Genomic DNA, 15,751 nt, shown 5'->3' on the forward strand with positions numbered 1-15,751 from the left:
TTGAATTTTATTCTATAGGCCAAGAAGGGTTGATGGAAGCCATCATGAATCTAGCTACACCTTAGGGTAAATTAAACCTGGTCATTGTGATTTATTAACATCCAACGCAGAACTCCATGATAGATCACCAGTTGTTCATGTTTTCTTGTTATTATATTGTTATTGTCATTGTAATTTCATTTAACAATTGAAGTATAGCGTTGTTTAAATGAATGGAATGGTCAAACAAACCTAACAATGAGAACATGTTGTGCTATTACTAATTTAATTACCCAACATTCCCACAGTTGAACGTTTCTAATGTTGTTATATAAAAATTTGATTACCCATTAATAGCACGTATCAATGTTCCCAATATATTGATGACAAAGTTAATGTGGATTACTAAGATTTTAGGATTTTCATTAACATCACAAAATGGCATGAAGCTGCCTATATACTCTTGAATACATACATGTTTTCTGCTCCTCCTCAAAGAAGAGTGACATCAAATTCTATAAACGTTACTTGCTTGCAATCTCATGATACAGCCATGTGTGAGAAGACATAAACATCCATCTCACATATATATCTTTTCTTGCAGATGGCACTGACAAGGCCATTGCAAGATCTAGATTTATACTGTATATAAGAAAGGGCTTTTGACTTGCCATTTTCTGCCACTTTCATAACAATAACAACCCATGTTACAAAGTGCATCCAAGAATCTAAAAGCGCAAGATACACCCCTTATGCCACCTTTTGCGTGGAACTCTCTTGAATTTTTTATCACCCATTTTAGGTTTTTAATACATATGATGTATCTCCATGTTTGGACTGATGGGGAAGAAAGCCTGAGGAAGAAACATTGGAAAAAAATTGCCTTCTTGACCTTCTTTCTGGTTTTAAATATAAGTTCTCCTTTCTCATAATATATATATTTGTTGAATTCAATATAGTTCTAGCAGTACTCCAGTATCCTTATGTTTGTTTAAGATCTGCATACCAAGAAAGAAGAAAACCATCAGCAATTTTCAATACCAATAATTATAAAACTTTTGGATGGATTAATATATAGGGTGTTCAATTTCTTTTGAAAGTTTTTTTAATTGAATCACTTCATTATAAGAAAATGGAATGTTCACCTTGCCAACCCGGCCTGCCCAGAGTGAACTCTAAATTAGGGTTCTTGGGTATTATGTTAACTTGGGACGAGACTAACTGTGACAAAGATGAAGTATTGAAATTTGTATGAGGGTTTTCTCTGCTATTTTCCTGGAATCCATCTGCTCCTCCAAGCAAATTCAAATGCGGATTCAGCTTTTGACTATTGCTATTCACCTGCACAATAATATGTTAAGGTGTAGCTTAGTTATCTTCGTGAAGTATTGAAATAAAAAAGTTATTGAACTGAAAATTTATTGCTCCAAGATACAAGAATTCACAAACTAGAAATGTAAAGACACAGTATTTGTGCAACTCCTAATAAGTTTGTAGTTTCAAAAGTACGACCAGAATGATGTAGAGAAGGTAAAAATCAATAAAAAGTTACAATATAGACAATTTAATGCAACAAAATGTAGGGATGGATCACGCCTATTCTTCATGCAGAAAGAACTTTTTGAGCTTCATGTTATCTACGAAATTGACAACAAAATGTCTTATTCAAGAGAAAATTACTGGATGATCATAATACGTAGTTTCAACAAATTTATATTAAAATAGGTTTATATTTATCATTTGAATTGGAATTGATAACAAGTCTATATTGCTTTTCTATCATCACTGAAATTATTTGTGAACTTAGTATTTTAGTTCATTGTTTTTACACATATTTGTAACATCTAACACATTATAATATACTACAAAGGTTATTTTAAATATCTAAAAATCTCAACATCCGCCATACAACAAGACATTCATTAAAATTGATAAATGAGCACTGTACAGCCCATCATGCCTAAACATCACACACTAAGGAAAAATTTAATATTGAAAAAAAAGGTCAACTTTGACTATTCAACACCTTTTGCATAGGAATGAAGCTTTAGTATGTGATGTTTAAGTGTCTCGGTACAGCCCCTTCAAGAATCTTAAGAAAAACAGATATAACAAGAATAGGTGTTTCCTACTTTGATACATCAAAATGAACATTGCATTTGTAGATTGCAAACTCATAACTAATTCTTACACTAGTGAAATCTACACTTGACACCTAACTGAAATTTGATTGATAGTAAGCCAACTACTTTTGACATGTCTACAACTTCTATTGTCAGCACTAAGACTTAGTGCTAGCATCATTCAACATATGCTTTAGTTATTCATTATTATAGGGAATGTGAGAAATACGATTTGGTAATAAATTCAATCTATTTAAATTTTTTAAGATTGATAATTTTTTATTTAAATGTTAAATAGTTAAAGAAATACTAAAATAATTATTTTATTTATACATAAAAGTAATAAATAATTCATTCTTATTTTATTTTAAAGAAATAATAAATTTATTTGAATTTAATTATTTATCTTAATAGAAAAATTTAATATATTAAGATAAAAAATGGCATGCTAAAAGCTGAATTTATGTAACAAATATAAATAAGATAATGTTAAAAAGTAGAAGCTTGTGCTCATGCTGGTAAAGGTCAACATATCTTTCAACTTTAAACTCTTCGTACATTCTCTCTTAAACATCTTATTCCTCTTAAAGACTTTGTTCTCACTATCATATAGTTACAAATTGTGACTCCACATAATGATCCAACCCTTGCTTTGGAAATATAAATTTATGTAAAAGAATATAAGTGTTTCTTCATAGTGTGATGTGGAGTTAACTAGTACATGATTTTGGGATATTGAGATAGACAATATTATGGTGAAGCTAGAATGTGGTCTTTAGAGATCAATATTCTCCTAAACCTTTAGATCCTATATATGAGGGTAAAATAGTAGTACAAATGGATCCAATGATTCATAATACTACACCTAAGAATAAACCAAAAAGTTTAGGATTTACCTAATGAGGAAATTGATAATAGGGATTCAAAGAAAGGAAAATAATAACCATAGATGTCACTCATGAGGAGCGACACTCAATAAAAGAAGCACTTATAGAGATTATCCAACCTTATTTCTATTTATTTATTTTTAAATCTATTTACTAACTACTAAGAAGGCAATAGATTCTATAGATATGAATTCATAGAGGAAATTCATGAACAAAGTGTTGATTAAACATAATGAAGTACAATACATGAGACCTTGCACAATCTCCTATAGAAATGGTTTTTCTATAAATGGGTTTTCAAGAATTACGATAAAATGAAAGGCAAGATTAGTGGCTAAAGACTAATTTCTTTCTTCTCTTATTTCAAAACTTGCATTCATTATATTTTATTTACTTATTTATTATGTTTGAATTTGGTATTTAGTTTAAGAAGCTAGTTTTCAAAAAAACTTTCTTGCATTGGTTCTACATCAATACACATTTGGAAATCATTTTAAAGTAAAAGATAAAGAGGGTGTAGTTTGTTGTTTGAAAATTTCCCTTTATAATCGCTAAAATGTAGTCTCACATATTCTACATATGATAAAGTAAATTTATATATTTTAGTTACATTATTATATCCCCTTATTATTTCTAGTGCATCAACTAAGAGAATTACTCACCCCTACATGTAACCTAAAACTTCTTGTTATTATCACCTCATATGTTAAATTCTTGACATAGAAAACTAAGACATGACCTATGACACATAAATTCTCTGACAAAAAAATTTTATTTATAAGAACTTAAATTTGTCTAACTACCAAATTGTCATGTCACACCACCTCTAACAATCCTAATCATCATATACATATTATTCTAAGTCATAACATAATGATTTTAGAGAAGCATGGAAATTCTTTTGAGTCACGTTATGGAATTAGAAGAAGGTGTCTAATAACTTATTTTAGCAAACTTGATAGGATTGTACTATACCAAGACAACCTTAGTATGATCTCTTTTATTTTAACTAGATTAGAGTTAAGACAAAGTGGGTGTCTTGAGATCATGAGGCTCTAACACAATGTTAGACTATGTGATATAGGAAAAATGATCTAGATTAGTGGACCTAACAAGGCCAACATAATTAAAGGAAGAAATTTTTTGATGGAGAGAATTGATAAATTATAAAGAATTTCAAATTCAATTTGTAAAGACCACAATCCCTTCTATGCATTCTTTATAACTTCAATACTTACATGTATTGTTTTAATTGATTATCCCCTTTCCTCCTCATACTAAAGAATTGTATTGAGCTATATTTCAGTCATTTAAGAAACCCGAATACCCATGCACATGATAAGTTATTTCTTTAGAAGTGAATCCCCAAAGACTCAAAATAAGAAAGAGGTGGATAGTAGGATGTCTACCAATTTTGTATATTTTATTTGTTTGATATTGTCATTTTGATAAGAAAGAGATAATTTGTGGTCTCTCTTTCAAAAGTAGAGGTAGAGTATATGGAACTTACTTATATTTGTAAGGTTCAAATATTGTATTCAAATATTTGATTTCAATCTATATATAATAAAAAAAAATAGCATTATAAAAGAAGTCATTAATTTGGTAAGAGAAAAAATATCTATTTTGTGGATAAATAATATTAATGTGTAATACCATTTTTTTCATGACATACTGGGGGGAGATAGAGTTATCATTTAGGCAGTGGATATTGTAGACTATGACCATAAAGGGGGATAGATAGTGTATATGGCCACGTGAATTCAATCCCTTATCAATTTTTCCACTTTGTTGGAAGCATGTTTTCTCTTTTGTAAAGTATGCAAAAATGGCAAAGACTATTTTTTATAAGTGAAAAATAGGTTTTGAAGGGGCCCTAAACCCTTTATAGTAAGACTATACAAAAACTCAGAGATTGTTAGGACTAGGTGTTTTTTCACTGAAAAACCTTTAAAATATTATATTATTTAATATTGTGGTAATATTTTGACATTAATAAAATGGGTGACATATTTCAAGAAATCCATTGGATTCCATAAATGAAATGTTATACCTCTTGTAAGCTATAATTTATTATGACATCTCTGAGAGTATTTTAAAATGGAGTTGCATAGTGGACTAGAAAACAAGTCTTTAGCAATTTAAAAATTAAAGGCATGGTGTAATTAGTTATTCTATATGGAATATTCTGTATATAAATTGGACCACCTTAATTATAGGACTCAAATGTCATCATTGGGAGCTATATTCTATTTTTTGAGGATTTACTCTAAGAGAGTGTTTATAGGTCCATTGTAGAATAGTTGAACTAGGATTTCATTCATGGTTTTGAGAAACTATTTCTTTTCTAAAGAAATATAGTCTATAAGTTGACTATGTGTGATGGAGATTGTATGTGAATTCTATTACAATGTTACACTATCAAATTGACCCTATAGAGAGTTGTTCCAAATTATATCTTCTATTTCTCAAACATTACTCTAATAGATTTTATGTAGATTTATTTATATTTTTATCATTTATTGATGCAGGAGCATCGAGCTTGGATTTGGTGGAGTTATTCTTTTCATGGTTAGGGATGTGTTGGATACACATTGGAAAACCTTTCCTCATGATTGCATAGAGATTGGATGGATTGAGTTGAAGTTTGAAATAATTTTACCTTGCTGCTAGAACTATGTTTTCTGGTTTCTAGGTGCCTATTGTAGGTCATGTAACTAATTATTCTTAATGAATGAGAGGATGCACATTTTGGGGATTGAAGAGGGCCTAGAGTTATATCTCTGTTAAAGGCACAAGTCCTAATTCATTATAAGTTGGGAGATATGGAAATTCTCCTAGAGTATCAATTTTTGGCAGTCTTCGCGATAGGTTTATGTACATGACTTTTAGGATGGATGCATAGATATCCTTAATGAATCAGCCTTTGCACATTTCAAGGGATGTAGAGGACCTAAATTAATACCTTTAGTTCAAAGCACAAGTTCTAATTCAATCAGAGCTAGGAGATATCACAAAATTTGCTCAGGTATCATTTTTTAGGCATTTAATTTCTGTTGGAGGCCGACATTGGCATTTAATTTATGTATGGGTAATTAATTTGTGTTTTGGACTGACTTGTGGCTTAGATTGGTATAAGTAGTGGTTCTATTATTCATTCAACATGGAGTGATTCATTCGGAGGAGGAGTGAGTGTGGGAGCAACTAAAGAGCGAGTTTTCCTAAGTCTATAGATAGAGTGTTGAATGTGAGGTAATTTACAGTAGGATTGTAATGGAGTTGTGAATGTGTGAATAGAGAACTAAATGTGAGGTAGTTTACACTTGGATCTTGGATAAAGTTAGAGCAAAGCTAGGGCTTCGACTAGAAAACAAGGAGATTTCTTGGTGGGCTTGCAAGCACAGGTTGAGATTTCCTTGGTGATTTCTTTTAGATTGTTGTTATTTTATAGATCTAGGCCAGCTAGGATAGTCTTTGGATTGGATCTTGAGGGATCTTGTAGAACTATCACTTTCTTTGTATTTGGTCATAGCCGAGAAGGCCTTATAGCTCAGCACATTGCATGTAATTAGTTATATTTTATAAATAAATTATTTTGATTTGATATTAGATTTTGCATTGTTATTGTGTTTCCTCTATGTCATTATTTGTTGGGGGATAGGACATCTCCTTTGGGGATTCTCCTACATTACACTGCATCAGATGGTATTAGAGCTCAGTTGTTCCTGAGTGTGTAGATAGATCATCGAAGTTGTGGCAGTTTACACTAGGACTTAGGTTGGAGAAGTAGATCTAAGAAGATATTGATTTGGTGGTGAATTTTCTTTCGACAGTCTTAGATCTCTTGGTTGTGAGGCCATAGATAATGGTTCTGACTTGCAATTGCAAAGAGCTTGCAGATGGATCGATGGATGTGAAGATGGAAGATTGATCTTGTTGAGGCATAATCATAGAGAGTTTGTGGATTGCAAATTCATGGTTCTGGACTTGTGATGTGGTTTCTGATTGTTCATGCAAGGTGGCAGGTTATGATCTAAATTGCAAACAATTTGAGGTTGTCACAAGGAGCATGGGAAGGATTTTTTGCAAGGGGTTTACAAAGATCTTGGGAGATGGCTCCAAGAGGATTGGACCTTGAGATGATTGCGAATCTTTGTGATGTGCTAGAAAGGAGGTTTTTTTGATATGTCTGCTCAAGTTGAATCTATTTTGACTAATCAATCTAAGAAGGTGGTTGCTTGATTTAAAACTAGTTTGGCTGATCGAGATAAGGATTGGATCAAGAAGGCATTCTATATATGTTTTTGAGTCTACCAATCCAAAAGAGAGTTGTTTGGCCAGTTAAGAGACTTGTTTGTAAGACAAGATGGCATAGCAAGGTCAAGGTGGAAGAGTTTGGTTTTGTTCATCAATTTGTGGAGTCTAATTCAAAACCTGTAAAGAAGCTAGAGGTTGTTGTTGAAGATATTCTTAACCTTTTTGATGCTGGAATGGACATTGGTTTTCATGATTAGTTAGCTGAGTCTGGCATGGAAATTGCAGAGCACTTGGTCGTGGATGATCTAGTTATTCATGGTGAGTTGTGTGTTGCAGAGCATTAGATTGCTAGTGTTGTGAGTTTGGCATGTGTTGATGGAGATCTACATATTACTACTGATGTGGAGTTTGTTGCTACTGATGCAGAGATTTTTGTTGTTGGTGTGGATCCACTAGTTGCTGATGTGGATGAGAATTTGTTGATGAAGCATTATGTTCAGTTTGTTCTTGGGTGTGAGCATGCTAATTGGGTTGCTAATATGTATTTGATTATGATGTTTCAATGGATGAAGCATAGATGGTTGATTTTTAGATTTTTCCTATTGACTTTGATGAAGTGGAAGCCTTTGGTGAAGATGAAGAAGGTTGCAGATCTTTCTCTAGGCCTCAAAGTATGGGACATACTTTTCTATTTACCTAGGGAGTCTGATACAAGAGCATCGAGCTTGGATTTGGTGGAGTTATGATTTGCATGGTTAGGGATGTGTTGAATACAAATTGGAGAACCTTTCCTCATGATTTCATAGAGATTGGGTGGATTGAGTTGAAGTTTGAATTGTTTTTACCTTGTTGCTAGAACTATGTTTTCTAGTTTCTAGGTGCTTGTTGCAAGTTGTGTAACTAATTATTCTTAATGAATGAGAGGATTTTAATTTCTAGGATTAAAGAGGACCTACAGTACTATCATATATTAAAGGTGCAAGTCCTAACTCATTATAAGTTGGTAGATATGGCAATTCTCCTAGAGTATCAATTTCTAGCAATCTGCGTGAAAGGTTTCTGTACATGACTTTCAGGATGGATGTGTAGATATCCTTAATGAATCAGCCTTTACACATTTCAAGGGTTTTAGAGGACCTAAATTAATACCTTTAATTAAAAGCATAAGTTCTAATTCAATAGAAGCTAGGAGATATAGCGATTTTTCTCAAGTATCAATTTTTAGGCATTTAATTTCTATTGGAGGTCGACTTTGGCATTTAAATTATGTATGGGTATTTAATTTATATTTTGAGCAGACTTACATGGCTTAGATTAGTATAAGTAGGCGTTGTGGTGAATTCATTATTCATTCATCATGGAGTGATTCATTCAGAGGAGGAGGAGTGAGTGTGGGAGCAACTGAAGAGGGAGATTTCCTAAGTCTGTGGATAGAGTGCCAAATGTGAGGCAATTTATAGTAGTATTGTGGTGGAGTTGTGAATGTGTGGACAGAGCACCAAATGTGAGGTAGTTTACAATTGGATCTTGGATAGTTAGAGAAGAGCTAGGGTTGCGACTAGAAAACAAGGAGATTGCTTGGTGGGCTTGTGAGCACAAGTTGAGATTTCCTTGGTGGTTTCTTCCAGATTACTATTACATTATAGATCTAGGCTAGCTGAGATAGTGTTTGGATTGGATCTTGAGAGATCTTGCAGAACTATTACTTGCTTTGTATTTGGCCATAACTAGGAAGGCCTTATAGCCTGGCACATTGCATGTAATCAGTTATATTTTATATATAAATTATTGTGATTTGATATCAGATCTTGCATTTTTATTGTGTTTATGTTGTGTGGTTATTTGTTGGGGGCTAGGACATCTACTTTGGGGATTCTCTTGCCTTGCACTACATCATTTCTCTCTCAGGTTTAATATATATTCAATCTATTTTACTTGTACTTAGATGATTGTTGAAATTACTTTTACAACATAAATTATTATTTTTAGCAAAATTTGCATCTTTGTATGGTGTAAAGAATCTCATATATGTGTGTTTTAACCTAGATGTGTGTTTTCTCAATATCTTTGCAATAATACTCTTCAAGTTCTTGTGTAAAGAAATAAACCACCTTAATAGTATAATACATTCCAAGATATGAGTGGTTTATGTAGAAAATGTTGGTATGTTTGCCATTGTGCCAAAAGCTTGATCTATCAATGAACATCACGAACACTAGACTTACCTAGATCCATAAGAGACAATTAAGCCATGTCTCAAACCCTGAAGGAGGTGCTAACCACCAAGTCAACAATCTCCCCCTCAACACCAATTGAGGGTTCTGCACCGACAGAATGAAGGAGACCTCCCAAGATTCAAACCTGTGACCCAAGGCTTTGATACCAATTGTTGGTATGTTTGTTGTTGCACCAAAAGCTCAAGCTATCAACAAATGTCACAAACACCAGACTTACCCAGATCTACGAGAGGTGGTTAATCTATGTCATGAACCCCGAGGGAGGTGGTAACCACCAAGTCAATAGAAAAGGTTCCCAATAAGTTTGAAATATAAAGTCGCATCAATTAATGGAATGGAAAAGATAGCCTTAATCTTTACCCTTGAAAGAAAGGGAGTTGTTATATGCTAATAGTCAATCATGTCAAACCATACCAGAAGATTATGAGAATTATTTGGTTGTGCTATACTTGTCCCAAAAAATTAATAAGTTCCTTTAAAGTTAATAATGTAGCATAAATGATGGAAGCTACTAATGAAGAATGTATTTTATAAAGATAACTTTTCCAAACCAATGATGGATGAAAAAAATCTAGTGATATTGAGATCATCAATATAGGAAGCACGATGACATTATCATATCAAAACATATCATATTCAAATTTGAGTACCAAGAATATGCTAGGGAAATGAGTGAATCCTTTTAGCATATGATGCCTAAGAATATTATTTTGGGTTATGGTGATATTTTGAAGTCTACATGTTCTAAGGAAATATATTGAATAAATCATCATGAAACTCATTTTATACATATCTCCTTTAAAGATCCACATGAAATAAAATCACTATTCACATCTAGTTAGTATACATCCCAATGAAAAGAAATGGCTTTGGTGAAAGTGAATCAAACTCAGTTCAATTCAAAAATAATGGAAATGCCTAAAAGGATGAAGTAAATGTTTACATCTTGACAAAGACTTTGTACCACAAATTATATCTTTGAACTCATTAGTTATATCACCCACAACATATTTGGTGTAATGGGTCTACACACATCAAAGCAATTTTCTATCCTTAGGAACTAGAACTAAATCCTTATATGATTCTTTCATGAGGATTTGTCACTAATTTATAAATCTATAAAATATTCACAATATTATCTAGTATTGTTGAATGTCATTCAACAATACTAGATACTTTAATAAAATATTATATATTTAAAAGCAATAGTAGTTTAAACATAAGGATTATCTAATGATGTGACCATAACATATATTTATCTAAATGAACCCCAACTAGCATTAGCACTAGAGATACTTTGTGAAAATAGTATAGATTTGAAGTGATAATAATATAAAAATAATGAGATGTACTATGATAATAATCAAGGTTTGTTGTAAATGATGAAAGGAATTTAAATCTTTATAATTTGAAAAAGTTGAGAAAAAGAGAATGGCACAAAGAATTGGTTAAAAAGTACAAGAAGGAGGTGAAGGAAAGGAATATCATCCCATTTGAAATGCCTACATCAAGTGATATTTCAACAAATCAAAAGGAATAGTCAAACATACTATCTAACCCTTATTTGTTAGGACAATAACCAAATAATCTCAAACAACCTTGCATTACTCAAATGAAAGTTTCTACTTCTCTATGTATTTGAAATGTGTTGTGCAATTTCTTCATATATTTGCTATACTATCTTCCCTTAGATTATGAATATTTTTATATGAAAAATTCTATGCAAAATTCCCTTGGATTATGAGTCTTTGGATTTTTTTTTACACAATTATTCATATCTATTATTTTGTCCAATTCATAAACATTGCCAGTTGTTCTAAGCATCTATTAATTCCTTTAATGATGAAATTGAAATACCCAAATGACCTATCTTATGACTCTCCTTACCTCATGTCTGAGTTTGAACCTATTCAGGCACAATTATTACCTTTGAGATTAAACTCTCCTAAGCTTGACTTCGTCCTAAGCTATAGGACAATTGTTGATTCTTGTATCTTAGTCAATCTAGCCCTAATTTCAAGACCCATAATCTTTATATTATGCACTTCCCTAAAAGCATGTTTTTGGAAATCTTCTGCAGTCAATTTTGGATTGGGGTTTTATTGTTTGCATGGCAGGGCCTGGGATTTCTTCTCTGTTGGTGAGAACAGATGGTTCTTCTCCAACTATGCATGCAATGCGATCTGAATCATTTTATTTAGGGGAGAGCTCCAAGCTGAAAAAAGTTAATGGTTGTTTTCTGCGTAGCCATGATCGCCCTATTCTGGTTATTCCTCCAATGGCTGTAATGGAGGACATTGATTATTGGACCAAGCATGCTTTGATATGAAAATTTCTTGGAATCCGGATTTCCCTATCTGCTCTTGAGGCATGGATTCGCCGCTCATGGCAGGTGGAAGGCGATATGGAGATTATGTTGGCAGGGAATAGTTATTTTTTTGTTGTATTCTCTTGAATGTTTGATTGTGATCGTATTTTTGAAGGAGGCCCTTATTTCTACAACCATGTGGGGTTATTTGTCAAACCTTGCCATTCAGGTTTTAATTCTGCTGAGGATCTCCCTTCAACAGTGCCAGTTTGGGTTCGCTTGCCTCGTCTTCCCTTGGAATTTTGGCATGAAGACATCCTTCGACAAATTGCTGCTTTTTTGGGGAAGCCGACTGCGATCGTACATCAATCCCTTGATAAAAAGGTTATTTCTTATGCTAGAATTTGTGTTGAAATTAATTTGAATAACCCATTACCAGATTCTTTGGAAATTTGTCTAGGGGATTCTTCTTGGGTGCAGTAGTTAGATTATGAATCCCTCCCTTTCCATTGTCGGATTTGTCATGGGTATGGTCATTTACAGCGTCAGTGCCCCCATAACTTGAGTTTCAAAGGAGTGGATGGTTCTACAGTTGGCAATGCTGGTGGTTTGGCAGATACTACAGGGAAAGGACAATCTCAAATGGCTAATACTACCAAGGGGATGAATCCGCAAGATGCTACAGGTAAGGGTAAGGCTCAAATGCAGGATAAGGATGGATTTACCCCTGTTCACCCTCGAGCTAAGGGACGTGGTCAAAAGAGGCCTTTGAAAGAAAGATTATTTGATTCTGGTTTTAACCGCTTTGAGGTGCTGGATAGTATGGTTCTAGAGGAGGGTATTCCTCCTCCTATCTCTTCTGATCCAGTTTTCCCAGATGAGAGATCTGTTCCTAATGATGCTTGTGGAGCATCCCAAGTTGTAGTATATCAGAACTGTGAGGTCCCTGTAGCTCCTGTGACAGAGGCTCTGGTGACTCCTGCAGTGTTGGAGGATAATGATGTTGTTTTGGCTGACTTGGTTAAGGATGTGCTACCATCAAGTAAGGGCAAGGGATCTCCTCTCCCCTTGGGGTTGATGCCTCGACCCTTTAAGCGGGCTTCTTCTACTCCCCCTCTAAGGAGTGGGCGCAAAACAGACCAAGAGAAGATTAAACTCACATGAGATATATTGATTGAGTCTGGTTCAGTGAAACCTTTGGATTCTCATTTTCCCAATTCTACCCAATGATGATTATTCTCTCAGGGCCCGTTTGGTGAGCGGAATAGGAATACGTATTCTGGAATACATATTCCAAAAATTGTGAATTCCTTGTTTGGATGCACCAAAACGGGATTGGAATACGAAGCAAAAATGGAATACGTATTCCATTTTTGGCCCAAAAATGAAGTTTTGCAATTCCACCAAAATAGGTGGTATTGGAATACGTATTCCTATTCCATTTTTTTTTATTTTAGAAAACATAAATTTTTGGGTCCGTGAATTCCCATCAAATATTCGCTGAACCAAACGGAGAACAGGAATACGTTCTATTCCAGAATACGTATTTCGGAATACGTATTCCAGAATACATATTCCTATTCCGCTCACCAAACGGGCCCTCATGGAATGTAAGGGGGTTGAATAACATCCCTAGACAAAAGGCTATTCATACCTTGGTGGTTGATCATAGTCCTGATGTTTTTTGTATCCAAGAGACTAAGCTCTCTGTGGAGTCTATGGTCCAACATGCCTCTAGTATTTGGTCTCGTGGCCAATGCCAGTGTGTTGGGGCAACAGGCAGTGCTGGTGGTTTAGTTGTATTTTGGGATCCTCAAAATATTTCTCCTCTTGGCTGGATGTCTTCTCACTCAGCTCTCTCTATGGTAGCTTCTGCTCTAGACACAGGAGAGGTAATCATGGTTACTAATGTGTATGCACCTGTTGATCTTGTGGGAAAGGAGGAACTTTGGGAACATATTCAATATGTTAGAAATTGTCATCCTTATCATCCTTGGGTGTTAGCAGGGGACTTCAATTCAGTTTTAAGTCTGGAGGAGAAGCATGGTCATTTGGCTAGATTAGGGCCTTCTTCTGCTCTTCTTCGGCAACACATATCTCTTTTGCATCTCTTTGATGTTAAGCCTTCTAATGGTCTCTATACCTAGAATAATCGCAGGACTAGTGTTGCTGCTATCTCCGAACGTCTGGATAGATTTCTTGTTTCTTGCTTCTGGGTTAGTGGCACCCTTACTATCTCTTCAGAAATCCTTGATTGGAGGGGTTCAGATCATTGGCCAATCAAATTTTCTGCTATAGGGGTTTATGTTCCGAAGCATCCTCCTTTTAAGTTCCAGTTGATGTGGCTTCGTGACTCCTCTCTTCATGATTTTGTTTTTTGTTGGTGGAAAGATGGTGCTCCTACATATGGTATTGCAATGATTTTCTAAAAGGCAGCTCAAGATATGGAATAGGGAATGCTTTGGGAACCTTCACTTTATGAAGAGGCTTGCTCAAGAAGATCTTGATGTCATCACAAGGGAGATTAGAGATCGAGGTTTCTCAGAGGATCTTGGCAAGGCTGAATCCCTTGCTTCTAGAGCTCTAGAAGAATGGGAACTTCGAGAGGAAATTTTTTGGAAGAAAAAGGCTAGAGTTGATTGGCTCCAGGAAGGTGATCAAAACACTACCTTTTTCCATAAAACAGTGCAATCTCGCCGGAATCAGAGCACTATCTCTTCTTTGGTTAATTCTCAAGGTATCCAACTGAATTCCTTGCCAGCTTTGTTCCAGAAGGCTATTTGGTACTTCTCTACCCTCTTCTCTGAGGACTCTCCTCCTGCTGATAATGAAGAAAATATTATTTTGTCCTGTATTCCTTCCCTTATCACTCAGGAAATGAATGATTATCTCATGCGTCCTATCTCTTTGGAAGAGCTGGAGGAGGTGGTCTTTGGCATGCCTAAGGGGAAGGCTCCTGGTCTTGATGGCTTTTCAGTTGAATTCTTTCAGGAATTTTGGGACATCATTAATCGTGATTTGTTGGAGGTGGTTAAAGAATCCTATGCTAGCAAGCAGATGCTTCGAGCTTTGAACTCTACATTCTTGACTCTTATTCCTAAGAGAGAGGATGCTAATCAATTGGAGTTTTTTAGACCAATTGCCTTATGTAATGTGGTTTACAAAGTTATTACTAAGTTGATTGCTAAGAGACTAAAAAGGTGGCTTCCCATTATTATCTCAGAAGAACAAGGTGGTTTTGTTGCTGGCAGACAAATTTTGGATGGGGTGGTTATTGCTACTAAGGCTATTCACTCTATGGCTACTTCAAGGGAGAGAGCCATGTTTCTTAAGCTGGATATGGCTAAGGCCTACAATAGAGTTAAATGGAGCTTCCGAAGGAGTATTCTTCTTTCTTTTGGATTTAGCTCTGACTGGGTGAGTTGGATTATGAGTTGTGTTACTTCTGCCTCTTTTTCTGTTCTTATTAATGGTCAACCTTCTCAACTATTTGGTGCTTCTAGAGGCCTCCGCCAGGGTGACCCTCTCTCCCCATATCTATTCATCATCATGGCTGAAGGCTTTGGCAGATTCATTAAGCATCAGGTGTCCCAGAATTCTATTCAAGGCTGGCGGTGGGGTAATGGCTTACCTTCTCTTTCCCATCTTCAATTTTTTGATGATTCTGCTCTTGCCGGTCTTGCTAGGATCAAGGAAGCTGAAGCCTTTCGACATGCTTTGGACATTTATTTGGCAGCTTCAGGCTAGAAAGTTAATGAGCACAAATCTTCCATTTACTTTTTTAACACTCCTAATTGTATTCAGCACAGGATTGTTGGTATCTTACGGTTTTAGATAGGATCACTTCCTTTGACTTATCTTGGCATTCCTATTGCTGTTTCCAGGCAGCCACGTCTCTTCTGGCAAAATTTGATTACCAAGCTTCAAGATAAGGTAAATCATTGGACTCATAGATGGCTT

At 34.7% G+C, this 15,751-nt stretch overlaps 1 protein-coding gene across 1 annotated transcript in view; it reads right to left on the bottom strand.

Annotated features, from left to right (window-relative positions):
* Positions 1-377: 377 nt before the first annotated feature.
* Positions 378-15,751, bottom strand: part of LOC149575372 (uncharacterized) — a 43,356-nt gene continuing 27,982 nt past the window's right edge. The window contains exons 6-7 of the mRNA XM_089815135.1: positions 1,125-1,320; positions 378-977 (exon numbers count right to left, since the gene is read on the bottom strand). Coding sequence (XP_089671261.1) covers positions 961-977; positions 1,125-1,320 — 213 coding nt within the window. The 3' untranslated portion in view covers positions 378-960. The remainder of the gene's footprint in view (positions 978-1,124; positions 1,321-15,751) is intronic.

Source organism: Cupressus sempervirens, chromosome 2 (genome assembly GCF_028749045.1).
Source record: "Cupressus sempervirens isolate cs-2001-9-10 chromosome 2, ASM2874904v1, whole genome shotgun sequence".
In the NCBI taxonomy this organism is placed as follows: domain Eukaryota; kingdom Viridiplantae; phylum Streptophyta; class Pinopsida; order Cupressales; family Cupressaceae; genus Cupressus; species Cupressus sempervirens.